General features: G+C 40.1%; 1 protein-coding gene across 3 annotated transcripts in view; it reads right to left on the bottom strand.

The window, feature by feature from the left end:
• MCTP2 (multiple C2 and transmembrane domain containing 2) overlaps nt 1-18,075 on the bottom strand; it is a 284,499-nt gene that overhangs the window by 32,826 nt on the left and 233,598 nt on the right. For 2 of the 3 annotated variants that reach the window (XM_055417730.2, XM_088829688.1), the window contains 2 exons: nt 15,145-15,267; nt 11,328-11,369 (listed from right to left, as the gene is read on the bottom strand). In XM_055417730.2, coding sequence (XP_055273705.2) covers nt 11,328-11,369; nt 15,145-15,267 — 165 coding nt within the window. The other variant, XM_088829687.1, reaches the window with a different exon arrangement.

The raw sequence follows: 18,075 nt of genomic DNA, 5'->3' as shown, positions 1-18,075 counted from the left end.
AGCACTCCTGGGCATACACACCGAGGAAACCAGAACTGAAAGAGACACATGTACTCCAATGTTCATCGCAGCACTGTTTATAATAGTGAGGACATGGAAGCAACCTAGATGTCCATCTGCAGACGGATAGATAAGAAAGCTGTGATACATTTACACAATGGAGTATTACTCAGCAATTAAAAAGAATACATTTGAATCAGTGCTAATGAGGTGGATGAAACTGGAGCCTATTATACAGAGTGAAGTAAGCCAGAAAGAAAAACACCAATACAGTATACTAACGCATATATATGGAATTTAGAAAGATGGTAACCTTAACCCTGTGTACGAGATAGCAAAAGAGACACAGGTGTATAGAACAGTGTTTTGGACTCTGTGGGAGAGGTGAGGATGGGATGATTTAGGAGAATGGCATTGAAACATGTATATTATAATATGTGAAACGAATCGCCAGTCCAAGTTTGATGCATGATACAGGAGGCTCAGGGCTGGTGTACTGGGATGAACCAGAGGGATGGGATGGGGAGGGAGGTGGAAGGGGGGTTCAAGATAGGGAACATATGTACACCCGGGGCAGATTCATGTCAATGTATGGCAAAACCAATACAATAATGTAAAGTAATTAGCCTCCAATTAAAATAAATTAAAAAAAATAAAAATAAAAAACAACTACTCGTGATGGGAATTTTTCTAATTATATCTTCTGGTATACCAATGGACATGTTATATGGTCTTTGATATTACATTTCCATTAATAGGAAAACAAGGTCCAAAGAGGTTAGGTGATGTGTCTGTATCCACATATATGTGGTGGCGGATTCCAGTCCAGGATCATTAAGTCCAGAGCAAGTGTGGACATTTCACAGGGGAGGCATTCAGCTCAACTTGTTCTTTTTGTCATTTGCTTCTTTGGGGTCTATGGATCTCGACTTACTATAGAACACATGGTTTTTAGACATCTTATTCAGTTACATACTTCTATCTAATGTTCATTTCCAGTATTCTTTGCCCAATTTTCATAAGAATGCATGTTAAATTATGCTTTTTGAAAATATTTGGGGAAAAACATTTCTTTCCATTATTTTTTAACTTGTCTTGTGAAACATTTAGCAAATTTTATGTGCAACTTGCAAAAAATACATACCATAACTTACAACATAATAAAATGCATCCATTCTTAAATAAATAAATAAAATGTATCCATTCTTATTTAGGAACTGAACTAGCCAGGGCTTACAACAACAGATGAAAAGTTTGCAGTGGGGGTAGGGGGGACTTGCTGCTGCTGCTTCTGCTGCTAAGTCGCTTCAGTCATGTCCGACTCTGTGTGACCCCATAGACGGCAGCCGACCAGGCTCCGCCATCCCTGGGATTCTCCAGGCAAGAACATTGGAGTGGGTTGCCATTTCCTTCTCCAATGTGTGAAAGTTAAAAGTGAAAGTGAAGTCGCTCAGTCGTGTCCGACTAGTAGCGACCCCATGGACTGCAGCCTACCAGGCTCCTCTGTCCATGCGATTTTCTAGGCAAGAGTACTGGATTGGCTTGCCATTGCCTTCTCCGTCTGTCCGACGGAGATGTATCAAATCTTCAGGTCTGCATATTTTATTAATCACAGGCTATGGAGTCAGGAGAAAGTGAGTTCAACACTGGTCTTGTCACCTGCTAGCATTGTGATCATCTCAAGTTCCTAATGGTTTCTGGAGTCACAAATTTGCTACCTGAAAAAGGGGGATCATAATCCTGACCCTAATTGGAATGTTTGGAGAATTAACTATTATATATAAAGCATTTGGTACACTCCAGCTGCTTCATAAATGTCAAGTCCTTGCCCATTGAGAATGCAAAGAAATGAAAAAGAAAGAATCACCTTTTGTCTAGCTTAAAGAATCCTGGGGTTCATTTACGTTTCAAAAGCAAGGATCTCCCAGGACAAGTCCACTCATGTTGCCCTGCATCGTATGAAAGATCATCTGGCAGTTCTATCTGCATCACGCTGGCTTTATTTACACGTTTCAGATTGAACCAGGGGATGTGGTGATAACACAGTTTAGCAAACACAGCATTCCATCTGCTGCTGCTACCAAATTGTCTGGGAAGAGTAATAGTGGCTCATTCAGGAAGAAGAACTGCTATTACATGTGCTTATATTTTTCCTTAACATACAAGTCTTCTCATTTATAGAGGGAAATGTATAATAAAAACAGAGACGGCCACTGGTGTGATTAAACCAATGAACAAGATAATTGCAGCTGCATGCATATTTTTAGATTCCTACATTTGAGAAAGAATGGGTTTTACTTCTCCATACGAATTTCAGAAAACACCAAGGCATAAATAAAATTAGAATGATTTAGGGTCTACTTCATGATCCCTGAGTTGGGAAGATCCTCTGGAGAAGAAAATGGCAACCCACTCCAGTGTTCTTGCCTGGAGTATTCCACGGACAGAGCCTGGCAGACTACAGTCCATGGGGTTGCAAAGAGTCAGACACAACTGAACGCCTAACACTTTCATGAGCAAGTAGGTATCACCATGTAACAGAAGAGATGAAAGCATGGAAATTTTCAGATCCAGAACTCAAATTTCTAAAGGATCCTTTGTTTTATGATATAGAGAATGATTATAAGAAAAATAATGTAATTATTATAATAATTTTAAGGAAAATAGTTATAAATTCCAACTCTGTAACATTAAAATGCATATTATTATATAAAATGTATTAAGAGTATTATTTTTTTCATTGACCAATTTGCTTATAAAATGTCAAAAAAAAAAACCCCACTGAGTCTTTCAGCTAAGTTTTAGAGACAGCTAAATTAAGAACAAATAATATGCCTGTGTTGCAACATGGTTGTTCTTTAAGATCAAAATCAATAAATAATAAATAAATGAATAAATCAGGCAGTGGATTTTTCTTTCTTTGAGGCTTTGCTGGCTTCCCCAATATCTCCAAACAGCATAGCACTGTAGGTGCAATAAAGTAGCTTTGAGCCTCTAGGAGAGAATTAACACCATCAAAATGAATTTACAGCTAAGAATTCATTATATAATCCATGTGTTACTTTAAATTCATACATGTTCTGAGTCAAGAAAATCTTTCTCTACTAATTACCTAAGCAAAATCAGAGATAGACCTAAAAATTGACCACATCAGGAAAGATCTTTGTGACACACTTAAAAATTGGGTAGTATTTGTCACAGGATGCCCAGGATCCCCTAAAGGGAAAGATGCAACATTTATATCTTAGGATCATCCCAATAATGCAAACCATCCAGAGCAAAGATGCAGAAATATGACTTCAGATTTTAAATGGAAATCTGTTTGGTCTACTTCATCCCACTGAATATTAAAAGCCTACAATTTGAGAACTTGAAGAATTATAAACATCAGAAATAGACTGAGTGGCATTTAGCAGGAGGGGAGGAACCTCTCAGCATCTGTCATAACAAAGAATAAAAAGTAATATTTCTGATATATGAGATTAAAAATTGTCCTCCAGGAATCTGGCTTAATGCACTGGGAACTGTCTTTAAGGCTTCTTCCCATGAGATATGCCCTGTGCTCATGGACACACATACACACACACACACCCTACTTTATGGTGCACTATTAAAATGAAGAAAAATCTCTGTCCTCTTTCAGGAGAGCACTTCCTTCTCAGGTGGTATTTTTGCTTTGGGAAATGAACATGAAGCAGACCGGATTTTGAATCAATATCATTTCGAAGCAGTTATAAACTGCTCCCACAACCTGTTCATTACACAAAGTCCTTCCACACTGACTGATCTTTACCAACAGGTTTCTTTGGCCTGCAACAGGATTTTCATCAGGGATCAAACCAGAGGGCTAAAAATGTAAAAGGAAAAAACATCATCATCACGAGGAAGATTTTGATAAAACACACCTTTGAAAAATCGGGAACACTGTGGAGAAAATTATTTGGAATTTAGGCCCTGGGAAGACTGACTTCCTTAGAGTTTCTCGGAGCCAACTGACAGGTGCCATGGTGTTCCGGGGCAAACAGGCTGGTGGTTTTCCCCAACTGTCACTCTCATAGGGAAACACACAGTGCGCCGCAGTTGCTGGTTTAGCTGTGTGTCCTCTAGCTTTCTCTGAGGTGGGGGGACTGAGGCACGTGGAAGATAAAAGAGTTATCACCTAAGACTCAGCACAAATACCACCTTTAAGCAGTCCTGACTCACCCAGGCACTGGATCTCTAACACCCAATGTAGTCTACAAATTTTGACGAAAAGGAGTAATCGCAGATACAGAGCAAATACTCCATAAATGTTATCAATAATAATGTGGAAACATGGGCCAGTACATTAATAACGTTTCCTTCATATCAACGTAACACAGTCCAAAATAAACAGGATCTAGATCAGAAGGACTGGATTTGAATCTTGCTCCTGGCTGGGAAATTTTCCAATGCATTGCTACATTTCTCTTAACCTGGATTAGTTCATTCACAGATGGGGAAAATAATATCAAATTTAATAGTTTGAGTACTGAATGAGTTAAAGCACATAAAAACAGTCTGCAAATTGTAAACACTCTACAAATATGAATAATCATTTAAATAATTCTTACTCAAAATGGTCTCTCTCTTTTTTAACTTTTTGGCTGTGTCCTGCAGCATGTGGGATCTTACTGGCCTGACCAGGGATCAAAAAGCACCCCTTGCAGTGGAAGTGTGGAGTCCTAACCACTGGACTGCCAGAGAAGTTCCAAAATGGTCTCATTTTAAATTATTGCTTTTATGTCATTTATTACTTATGCTAAATTACAATTTTTCCCTTGAGAAAAAAGTGGTGTCCCTACCTTTCTATCAAATATTTTGTAAATTATCTATTAATTACCTTGCAAACTCATTGGTTGATGGGGACTTAGGGCAAACCACACTGAAACAGAGGGGATTTCAATAGGAAAGACAAGAGGAATGGCTATTATCGTCAGGAAAATAACGACTTGTGGATAACTGAGATACAATGTCCAATGTCTTCTCTATTAGCATAACGTAAAAATTTTAGGCAATGGCAAGATAAATATCCAGATGTATACTCTGTAACATCAGAGCCTGTTACTGTAAATTACTTAAGAGGATAATCTATATAAATACCATTTACAGTTTGGCATTTTGGGCTTCCCTGGTGGCTCAGAGGTTAAAGCGTCTGCCTCCAATGCGGGAGACCCGGGTTCGATTCCTGGGTCGGGAAGATCCCCTGGAGAAGGAAACGGTAACCCACTCCAGTATTCTTGCCTGGAGAATCCCATGGACGGAGAAGCCTGGTAGGCTACAGTCCACGGGGTCCCAAAGAGTCGGACACGACTGAGCGACGGAAGGGAAGGGAAGGGGATACCATATTTCACAATATTTGGGAGCAGCATACAAGGAAAATCTTTACAGTAGGAGTCACAAAGAAAATCCACAAGTACTGGGTCTACCAGAAAATCCTACTACCGGCTGAAAAGTGATTCAAAATATTAGATTAATAACATTTCTGGACTATTCTGAAGGTAATGAAGCCAGATATCTTAAGGATGGACGTTAGATTTTTTAAAAGGGATCTGAGCAAGTCAATGTGTCAGGGAAAAGACTGTAAGAATAAGGAAGCCAATCTCTTTTAATTCAAAACATGTATAAACGGATAATTAAGAATTGGCTGGAATCCATTTTAATATTAAAGTCTTGGAAGTAAGACGGTATGGTAGGAATGTTAGCAATTAAATCACTTCATCACTGAAAATAACATTAATTCAAATTAAAAGAAGTTATATCAGAACAACCATTTACTTTTTTCCCCTGAAAATTATCCATAAGGTTCTCTACAATATGTCCTGTATGTAGACTGTATATCCCCTGAAAGTGTGTGTGTGTGTATTCAACTATTGTTAACTTTTCGAAGATACTATCTGATTTTTCATTTTCTTAAACCATCTTAAAGAACCATGACTTAGTCAGCAGATTAAAAAAAAAAATCACTAATCAAACTAATTTGCTGTGTTTTGGACATGCTTAGGAAGGCACAAAGGAATCATAAACAAAACTACTGTCACTATTAAACTGTAAGGAGACTTCCTCCAAGAATGACAGTCTTCCCTGGCTGAGACACTACCATCTTCTCTTTCTGGAACAAGAAAACACAGGGAATAAGGCATGCTGGCCCTGAACAACTTCACCCAAAGGACTACGTAAGTGAACTTACAAGAACTTCTAACTGTACACACATTTCCTTCTCTCTCTAAGAAGGCTCTACCTGGGTGGTGGTAAGTGGATTAATCATTTGGGAGGATAAAAATCATTTTGCAAATGATAACCCTGTATACGAGACAGCAAAAGAGACACAGATGTATAGAATAGTCTTTGGGACTCTGTGGGAGAGGGTGAGGGTGGGATGATTTGGGAGAATGGCATTGAAACATGTATGTTGTCATATGTGAAACGAATCACCAGTTCAGGGTCGATGCATGTTACAGGAAGCTCAGGGCTGGTATGCGGGGATGACCCAGAGGGAGGATAAAGGGAGGTGGGAGGGGGGTTCAGGAAGGGGAACTCATGTACACCCGGGGCAGATTCATGTCAATGTATGGCAAAACCAAACAATATAGTATTGAAAAATAATTAGCCTCCAATAAAAAAAAATAAACTGGATGAGATTAACAACAGATTAGATGCTGCAGGAAAAACATTGGTGAATTTTAAAAAGCCAGTAAATAAGAGAAACTATCCAAAATTAAAAACAGAAAAAAAATTAAGAATGCATTAGTGATGTGTGAGATAACTTCAGGAGGACTAATACATGTGCAATTTTAGCCCTAGAGGGGATAAAAGCAGGGGAAGATATTATATTTGAAGACGTATTTGGTTGACAATTTTCTATATTTGGTGAAAATTATACACCCACAGATCCAAGAAGTTCAGTAAACCCCAGGTACAAGATATATAAACTTTGCCAAGGCAAATCAGTCACATTGCTCAAAACCAGTGATAAAGAGAAAATTTTAAAAAGAGCAACAGAAGACTGATGCAAAAAAAAATAATAAAAAAATAAAACTAGGATTGATGGTTTAAATATAATTAGATTGTAGTGATAACATCCTAATTTGTGAAAAGAGGACAGGGATACAATATCTATTCACATTCTTTCATTACAAAATCTTCGATCCACAAAAATGTATGTCTCTTATTTTCTTAAAGGAAAAGATCCACATGTTTTTCATCCATAATTGAAATTAAAGGAGGATCTTTTCCCCTTCCACCAAACACTGGAAAGCAACTGTGAACTCACTGATAATCTTGAACAGATGATTCAATCCTATTTCTGACAGCTGAGTTAAAACCAACCAACCCAAAATGCACCATCATGATGCAGTGTCTTTATGACAGCAAAAGGCAGGGTTGTTTTTTTTTTTTATTACATGCCCTTATTATTCTTTCTTCCTGTTGTTGACAGTAAATCCTGAAATATTCTATACAAGTGATTGTTGGGTTGGAAAAAAGAAAGAAACGCTAATGCAAGTATTTATACCTTCTGCAATGAAAACAAGATATTATTGCTTTGCATGACCTTTCCTAAATATGGGATACAGCATTTTACACAATAGTTTCTTGGTTCATGCTTCAATTACTGACCTTTACTGTGTAGCAAATTAATGCAATTTTCATTGTAATCCATCCGTACAAATAAGGTCTACATAGAAGAATTTCACATACAGAATCTAATACAAATAGGAAATGTCAGCTGATTGCTGTTGGCTGAACTTAGTCATTATCTGTTTGTTCTGGGGTCCCCAGAAAACTGTACTCGTAACAAGCAATTTCTTGCACGAGGCCATCAGATCTAAGAAAGATTTCCTCTCTTCAAAGTTGAGTTTGTACCTTTAGCTTCCTAAAAGCCAAAAAACTAGTTACCAGAACATTCTACATTGCAACTGAAAGCCCACCAAAGGAAGGAGGGCAAAATTGTGGAGTCTAATTTGGTTTCGAAAAAAATACAGGGCATTACCATGGACTTTTAACAAAGAGAAGAAGCAAGAGGCTACGGTGATGTCATTTTACAGCCATCCCTGTTCCAGACAATAAAAGGATGACAGACCCCAGACCGTGTCCTGGTCTGTGCAGCGGAGACAGACAGAATATGGGAACGCGTCCATCTCCTGAGGAAGCTGTGCCAAGGGGTCCCCAGCACGCTTTCATCTTCCGCGGTTGTCCGTGATGGTATTTGGTGGGAAGGGGTGCTGGCAATTAAGAAGTGTCATTTTCAAGATGGATAGTTTGAGTAGAAAGGAGTTCCCCTCCTCTCCTGGTTTGGAAGGAGACGGCTGGATGTTTATAATTTGTAAACAGTCCGTCTCTCACTGGGTGTGTTACAGTTCCCAGAAGCCCGTCTGTCATGTCTAACACACAACAGAAGCCAGAAGGGCGCTGTGGGGAAGCCCCCGGAGTCAGCACACCGTGCAAAGGAGTGGCCCAGGGCCTCCTTGCTTGAGGGACCAGTGCTGGGCATGGAGGCTGCTCTACATGGAGAAGAAATGATAAAGCCTAATAATCTGTAAGTGGAGGTGTGCTCCAGGGGTCTTCCAGGTGAAAATCCCTCTAGTTCACACATCTCCTAGAGAAGTAACAGAGCAGAGATGTGGAAAAGGGCTGCAGAGCGTCAGTCTCCCCTCCCAACAGAAGGCTTGTGTTCAGCAGAAGAGGCCTAAGCAGAAGCCAACCTTTCACTTCAGACCTATGCCTTCAGAAGTTTCCAGGTTGCTGCTGTTCGGTCGCTAAGTTGTGTCCCACTCGTTGCCACATGGCCTGCAGCACGCCAGGCCTCCTTCATGGAGCACAGCCTTGTGGTGCCGAAGGGCTTGTGGAGCTCAATGAAGCTACGAGCCATGCCGTGGAGGCCCACCCAGGACGGATGGGTCACAGCGGAGAGTTCTGACAAAACACGGTCCACTGGAGGACCCATCAACAGGATAAAAAGGCAAAAAGAAGTTTCCACAGAAGTATGAAATTGCGGAATAGAAAGAAACAAGGCCATACAGGGCTATTAAAGGCCCTACAAATATACTACAATCAAAGTATCTCAAGAACAGAACTGCCCTGGAGGAGACGTGGAGACCCCAGTGCCAACATGCTCAGTGTGGGTGGGCTGATGCATCTGCTGTGAGGAGGGCCATGCTTAGTTAGAGAACTGCAAGAGCTCCCAGGTTCATCCATGTAGATCACAGCCCAAGTGGTTTTCCCTCCACGCCCCCAGAGAGCCCTTGAGGTACCACAATAGAAAGTTAGATCATGCCAACCACTGCTCTAAAATTTCATGGCTGATATTTTAAAAATGTTTTTGTTTGGCTGCACTGGGTCTTCTCTGTGGCATGCGGGATCTCTGATCTTCACTGCAGCACGTGAGATCTTTAGCTGCAGCACAAACTCTGAGTTGCAGCAGGTGGGATCCAGTCTCCTGACCAGGGGTTGAACCTGGGGCCCCTGCGTTGGGAGCTTGGAATCCCTTCACAGATGACTTTATTGCCTTCCTGTTGGCTCGACCCAAGCTTTCATTCATCACCTTCTTGTTGGATGTCTTCTCTCTTAGAGGTGATAAAGCCCCACAGTCACAATGCTCTCTCCAGGGTGGGTGACGTCTTCTTCCATAGGTGCCTTGTTTATACAGACTTGGCCAGAGAGAAAGAGATCTTCCTCACTTCCAACCTTTGGTTAATAATATTGATGATTACTCCTTGTGTAGCTTCAGAATAATTTCATTAAAGATTGAAGGCAGGAGGAAAAGGGGATGACAGAGGATGAGATGGTTGAATGGCATCACTGACTCGATGGACATGAGTTTGAACAAGCTCCAGGAGTTGGTGATGGACAGGGAGGCCTGGTGTGCTTGCAGTCTATGGGGTTGCAAAGAGTCGGACACGACTGAGCGTCTGAACTGAACCGTGTCTCCTTTGGTGAAACATCCCCTAAGGCACATTAATTTAGTTGTGGTTACTTTTTAAAATAACTTCATTTGTTTATTTCTGGTTGCACTGAGTCTTCACTGCGGTGGCTTCCCTTGTTGCAGAACACAGGCTCTAGAGTGCAGGCTCAGTAGTTGCAATGCGTGGGCTTAGTTGCTCTGAAACATGTGGAATCTTCCCAGACCAGGGATTGAACCCAGCATTGACAGGCAGATTCTTCACCATTGAGCCACCAGAGAAGTCCTTGCTGCTGCTGCTGCTGCTAAGTCACTTCAATCGTGTCCAACTCTGTGCGACCCCATAGACAGCAGCCCACTAGGCTCCCCCGTCCCTGGGATTCTCCAGGCAAGAACACTGGAGTGGGTTGCCATTTCCTTCTCCAAGGGAAGTCCTTAGCTGTGACTACTGTTAATGTTCAACGATTTACACCACTCAGAAGCCACTCACATCAATTCATCAAGAAGAAAGTTGCATCATGGGACTTTCATTCTTGAAAGGATTCTGATTCTCTTTTTAAAAAGTCACACTTTATTAATTTGCTCTTAATGATCATTTTAGCACAACAAATAAGATTTACTTTGTAATCTGCCCAACTTCCTTCAAATGGGCAAAACCATCCTGCTCGCTCGATGGATTTTAAGGCTGTCTGTGTCATGAACTTGGTGTTTTTGAATTCATTTCTGTTTCCTGCACATTTTATATCGGACCCTTAACTTTTCCTGTTCCCACTCCTGCCTCTCTCCTCTCCTGTCAACCTTCTACACACTGTCGCCCAGAGCCCTGCAAACCCAGCAGATCTAGGGGACTGGGCGACTGTGAAGCTAGTAGCATCTCATTTGGCATTTTACTTTTTTTTCCCGTTTTATTCCAGAAGGTTTGTTTGAAAGCGTAATGACAACAAAGCAGCAGATTTGAGAGATTCTCCCAGGAGGAGAGAAAGGACAGATGTACCCAGACGTAGAGCTGAAAACTATGCCAGCAACAGCTGGGCAAGTGACAGATTCTGAAGCAGGTGACCCACCCCGCAGAGTGCAGACGTGAGCCTCAAGGAACAGCAACTGCACTTGATTTACTTTTGACTTCCTGGACTACCTTTCATCTACCTTTCATCCACCAAGGGGAAGGCTACACTTTGCCTCCAATGACAGGCCTCCTAGTTAACATATCAGTTATTCCTTGTATTGCACCTCTTTTCATCTTCACTTAAAACTTGAAAAGAGATAACTTTTACACATTATGAGAATTTGATCACCAGATTGGTTACCCAAGGTAGGAAAGCGATACAATAGAGGTTGACCCAACCGGCTAGAATGCCGTCTACCAAAAGCATTCATGCCACCTTTCCTGTCCTTCCTGGAGCACACCCACCTTTTCATCTTCATCTTCCTCCTCATCCACGTCCGGACTCTCCTACAAGGAAAACCCACAACGGTAAATATAACATCAACTGAAATGACCAAGAACAAATGCATGCGTACCCAGGCTTCAAGTTTTCCTACATCATTGAAATACTCATCTTTTTGAAACACACTGCACCCTCTTAAAAAGGACCATTTTAAAAAGTTAAAGGATGCTGAAATAAGACAGTAAACAATATGCACAATCTACATAAAACTGTTAACTATAAATAACGCTATTGGGTGAGTGCCCTTTGAAAGCAGCCAGCTATATGGAATTTAGAAAGATGGTAACCTGAACCCTGTATACGAGACTGCAAAAGAGACATAGGCATTTAGAACAGTCTTTGGGACTCTGTGGGAGAAGGTGAAGGTGGAATGATTGGGGAGAATGGAATTGTAGCATGTATATTATCATAAGTGACCAGTCCAGGTTCGACGCATAAATTTTTCTCTGTTCATTTCTTTGCATTTGTGCTTTTTCAATAAAAATACTTTAAAAAAAAAAAGTAAGAATAAAAAAAGAGATAATGTCTAAAAAAATAAATAAATAAATAAATAAAAACCGCATTGCTGAGTTGTACCTTCTGTAAACAGTTTTGTTCTTATTCTTGACAAATGAACCAGCTGCTGTGTTAAGGCTGAGAACACCATACTCCGTTTGTGCTGGGCTCATTGCTATAATGACTTCACTTTTCCTCTGGGGCCATTACCGAAACATTAGACAGTAGAAAATGCATTAGTCTGAATGTAATCAATCTCGAGAATAAGATACAGGTTTCTATACAGTATTATTGTTTTCCTTGGGCTTTGGCGTTGGGGGGCAGCGCAGATGAGGGAAGGAAACTCCAGGTTCAGATCTGGGCTCACAGGGGGCTGCCTTTAGATCCGGGTCCACAGCACAAGCGGTGCTGTATACGGAGGCTTGTCCAAATTAGTTTAGAAATTCCGGCTAGTTAATGGGTATGTTTGAATCATATTATTGCTACACTTAAAAGCTAACATGTGTTGGTACACAATCCAATGATTTGGGAGCTCTGAAAGAACGCTGGGTAGATCAGAAAGCTCAGGTCTACTTTCAGTTTAAACACTTACCTTTCTACTTAACCTTGCAAAGCTCATGCATACCAAATTAGCTACATTGTCCCAACAGAAAAAAGAATAGTCAACATCATGCTTGTACAAGGGAGTAACTCTGAAGTATCAGTACTCTGCTGGCCTCCATAAACCACTGAGCAATTTCTTCAGGCAGGGCTGGTGCTGAATTACCTCCTAGAATGCCTACAAACTCCACCGAGCAGTCTGTGGAATGCTTACTGATACTGGAGAACTAACCTATTCAACGCTAGCAACAAGCATCTTTCATGAGAGCAAATGGGTAACAAAGCATAAAAACGAATACAATGAAAACCAGCTAGGGGAGGAAAGAACTCTGTAAATAGGAGTTAAAAGTTTTCATCAGGAAACAATGTCTTCAGCTGGAGACCTTGTCCCAGCACTGCTTTGCTGTGTGACTTACGGCAAATCACTCTGCCACTCTGAACCTTAGTTGCATCAAGCATGAAATGAAAATAGTAGTTCTTGACTCCTTCAGGGTTATGTTACCAAGTTTAAAATAGAAAACAAATTACAAAATGTTTAGTAAATTAAAAAATATTTCACACACACACATATATATACACATTTATACATATATACACACAAGAACACTTATGTACCCATATTTACTTACACACACATACAAAAGGACTGTAGCTTGCCAGACTCCTCTGTCCATGGGATTCTCTAGGCAAGAATACCGGAGTGGGTAATGTGCCCTCCTCCAGGGGATCTTCCCAATCCAGGGATTGAACCCAGGTCTCTTATGTCTCCTGCATTGGCAGGTGGGTTCTTTACCAATAGCACCATCTGGAAAACCCACACAGATGTATCAAAGTGAAAGTGTAGTCACTCAGTTGTGTCTCTTTTGAGACCCCACGAACTGTAGCCTCCCAGGCTCCTCTGTCCATGGAATTTTCTAGGCAAGAATCCTGGAGTGGATTGTCATTTCCTTTTTCCAAGGGATCTTCCTGACCCAGGGATCAAAGCTGGGTCTCTCACACTGCAGGTATATTCTTTATCATCTGAGCCACAAGGGAAGTCCATCAGTTCAGTTCAGTTCAGTCGCTCAGTCGTGTCCGACTCTTTGCGACCCCATGAATCACAGCACGCCAGGCCTCCCTGTCCTTCACCAACTCCCAGAGTTCACTCAAATTCATGTCCATCAAGTCAGTGATGCCAGTCCATACCTGCCTACAAATACACACACACACACACACACACACACATGCTATAAACAGGTACATCATATATATACCTGGAAAAGTAAAATCTGATTAAAATTGTAAAAAAGTTTGTTAACACAGCACTTCTACAACAGATGTTTCTCTGTAAAAAGCTTCATCTATAGCTCCATGAAACTCAATCCTTACATAAACTTGTATTTTAAGGCTTTTTATTTGTCAGTTGGTTCTAGAATCTTCAGGCTCCTCATTATTGATACAAGCGCATGCTTACTGAATTACACGATCAAAAACCAAACAGAATTTTGAGTCTGTCTGATGTTTTACTCTGTGCCTTACACTCATTCCCCACCACCCCAAGTGAAACCAGAAACATTCCTTAAATATCTGTTATTTCAGAGACAATTATTTTTTAATAATCAGAACACTGTAAGGAAAAATGGGTGAAGATGGTCAGCTTTTGAGTCTTAGAAAATCCAACATGGAGGTCATTTTTTCTAAAGGATGTTACCAAGTCCCAAGATCTTTGATTTGTTTTGAAAACTTGGTTCTTGAACCTGCAATAACAAGCTTATATCACAAAGCAAGTCTATACATACAAGTTCCTTCCAATATAGAGCAGAAAAAGATTCTATGGGCTGGAATAAGAGGGGTAGAGGAGGGAGAGATGGAGAAAAAGTAAGAAAAGTAGATGTGGGGGAATGTCGTGGAGAAGAGGCCCTGCCTGTGTTTCCTTTTACACCACAGTGAGCTTGAGAATTGCAGGAAAAACCTGGGCACTTGAGCACAGAGGGGGCCCATGCCCACCCACTCTCTGACTTCCCTGGAAGTGTGCCAGCCTCAGAGGATCCCCTGAGGCCTTATGCTAGGGGAGAATATTGCACAGGAGAACTATCTGGGGAGGTCTGAGGCACCTTCCACTTGTGTTTCCCTGAAGGGGCTCAAGAAGCCACCAAAAGCTTGTTCTGCATGTATGCTTGCTAAGTTGATTCAGTCATGTCCAACTCTGCAGCCCTGTGGACTGTAGCCCACCAGGCTCCTCTGTCCATGGGATTTTCTAGGCAAGAATACTGGAGTGGGTTGCCATGCCCTCCTCCAGGATATCTATGATCCATGGATCAAACCTGCATCATTTATGTCTCCTGCATTGACAGGTGGGTTCTTTACCACTAGTACCACCTTGGAAGTAGAGAATCTTTTTCCCAGGAACTCTATGGAGTACCAGATGGACACCCAGACAGGTGCTGCCTGCCTGGAAATGCTGACGAAAACCAGATGGCTCACTCATGCTAAGAAGGCAGGCCCAGACATAGAAACACAGATTCTCTAGAACGAAGACTCCAGATTATACATGATGAATATCTTCCCTGTAACATGAATATATGAGCAGTGTTTCTCCTCCAGTCTCAAATGCAGTGGATCAGGTCATGCTTTGGTGGCGGTGGTTTACTGTAAACACATTTTCTTTTCTAATCAAATGTCAGAATTATTGGAACGTGTGCTCACCTGGCTGTCCTGGATGCTGCCAACCTTCCCTCTCGTGGGTCCGATGGAATTGTAGACAAAGAGGAGCAATAAAGCCAGAGGGATCATGTAGAGCTCAAAATTCCAGACAGTGACTAAAAACACCTGATTGGAAGACAAAGAGCAAATGATTCCTTGCAAAAACAGTATGGGAAAAATGCTCAGCTTCTACTCATTGACTTCAGGAGATTAAATCCAGGAATTTCTGTATAGTTCCAAGTAGATTAAAATACACACACAGAGACGATCATTAGCACAGTTTTAGAACTAGCAGCAGAATAAGGAAGGCAGAGAAATGAGCTGGCCCATCACACTCTGGAATAGAGTTCCCATATTTGGAAACCTCATTACTCTACCAACCTTATTTAGTTTTCTGCTGCTGGATTTGGCATACCAGAATATAGGTAAAGTATACAGCATGGACAATCCAAAGGTCACTAAGAGGCTACAGGCCAAATTTTACCCAGAGTGAGATTTATCTGAGCTAGGGCCGTGTGCTGTGCTCACTCGCTCAGTCGTGTCCAACTCTTTGTGGCTCCATGGACTGTAGCCCGCCAGGCTCCTCTGACCATGGGATTTCCCAGGCAAGAATTCTGGAGTGGGCTGCCATTTCCTCCTCCAGGGGATCTTCCCAACCCCAGGATCTAAACCCTGTCTCTTGTATCTCCTACATTGGCAGGTGGATTCTTTATTACTACTGCCACCCGGGAAGCCCCAGAGGGAATGATTCCTTTACAAGCAGGCTGCCAGTGCTAAAAATTCAAATACTTTGGATAAAAACTTTAGTTTTCTGAAGTCTCTTTAATTTTTTTTTAAATTTGATTGAAATATAGCTGATTTACAATGCTATATTAATTTCTTCTGTACAACAAAATGACTCAGTTATACACATATATATGCTTTCTTCATATTCTTTTTCCTTGTGATTTGTCACAGAATATTGAATATAGTTCTCTGTGTTATACAGTATGATCTTGTTGTTTATCCATAAAAATCTTAAAATCTTCCAATTTTGAGGCTAAATGGCCACAAGAAAATGATGATCAGTGTGAATCTTTAACACTTGAAGAGACCTAAGCTTTCTATTAGAAATAAACAGTGTCAAAAATTTGAGATCATTCTGGAACATTTTAATACTGCATTTTATAGATCTGTTGATGGTATATATAAATCAAGTATATTCATTTCACGTGGTACATGGTACCCCCATTACAATGAATGTTTCACAATTTTTCCATTATATTCTCTTATCAATGAAAACTTAGGATGAAACAGTGGTTTTATTTTTTTTTAATGCAGCCAAATATATTAACCTTCGACTTGAGGATTTTTGCCTTTAATATTCGGTGTTCTACTTAAGAAATCTATGGTACCGTGAGGTGATAAAGTGATTTCTTGTCTCTTTCAAAAGATAACTGTGTGAATGTGTGTGTGTTCCTTCTCTTGGTTTATAGTTGGAAACAAGCACCTCATAGTTGATTTACAATGCTGTATTATTTTCAGGTATATGGCAAAGTGATTCTGCAATACACACATATATATTAAGATTTTTGATACTATTATGAATGGGATGATTTTCAAATTTATATTCTTTAGTTGGTTACTTATTTCTAGTTACAGGAACACTGATTTATATGTTTTTCACATTATTTCTGAGCCCTCTTATTACTTGTAGGGAATTGAAACTACATCATTTTTGAGATCTTATGTGTAAAATCCTACAAACTGTAAATCATGACATTTTCCTTTAGCCTCCCAATCTATATGTTATTTATATTTTTTTAGTGCTAAACCTCTATGCATTTTTTAATGAGTAAGTATAGAATGTTTGAAATACTTTTTGAATCAATGTAGATCATTACATTACTGATATCTTCCAGTCTATTAACTGGATGGGCTTTAACAACTTTATTTTATAATATATATATTCCTCTAATTTTCTAGGTGTTTAATGGTTTCTTTTCCTTTTACTTTTGTTGTCGTTCTTTTATTATGAACAACACAGACAGAAGTTGAGAAAGTAGTACAACAATTTCTCTACTATGTAAAACTAGTAATTTTCTTCATTGTTACCGATTTCCCTTTCCCTGTTCTTAAAGTTCTTTTAAGATTAGAGGTTTTAATTATATTCTAAAGGATTACTATTTCTTAATGTCAGTCTATTGGATAAATGGAATTTTCTCGTTCTTTCAAATTGCAAAATATAATTTCAAGTAAAAAGAAGCTGACCTAAAACTATTGAGAAAAAAATAGGAAACAACATATTTTTATTTTCTTCATTATCAACTATTTATATAAAGTCTTCAACACAATTACTTTTACAGGAACCGAAACTAGAGGGATGGATGTCTTAGACAAACACCTCATTTATCATATTTGTCTCCTCAGGTATTGGTAAGTAAGCCCAGAAAGTGTTTTACAAAAAATAGAGAGTCATTTAAATATCACATTCGAAGGACTTGAAATTCTTTAAGAGTGAGAAACTAGTACCTTTAGAAACATTTTTAAAATCAATGTGTAATTTTTACTTATCTGGTCCCATCATTTCATGGGAAATAGATGGGGAAACAGTGGAAACAGTGTCAGACTTTATTTTTTGGGCTCCAAAATCACTGTGGATGCTGATTGCAGCCATGAAATTAAAAGATGCTTACTCCTTGGAAGGAAAGTTATGACCAACCTAGATAGCATATTAAAAAGCAGAGATATTACTTTGCCAAAAAAGTCCATGTAGTCAAGGCTATGGTTTTTCCCGTGGTCATGTATGGATGTGAGAGTTGGACTGTGAAGAAAGCTGAGTGCCGAAGAATCAATGCTTTTGAACTGTGGTGTTGGAGAAGACTCTTGAGAGTCCCTTGGACTGCAAGGAGATCCAACCAGTCCATTCTAAAGGAGATCAGTCCTGGATGTTCA

This window comes from Moschus berezovskii, chromosome 21, assembly GCF_049115385.1.
Source record: "Moschus berezovskii isolate FMDL1 chromosome 21, NW_MosBer_1.0, whole genome shotgun sequence".
NCBI classification, from domain to species: Eukaryota; Metazoa; Chordata; class Mammalia; order Artiodactyla; family Moschidae; genus Moschus; species Moschus berezovskii.
Note: the sequence above shows the minus strand (reverse complement) of the source record. Positions and strands in the feature narration are given on the sequence as shown.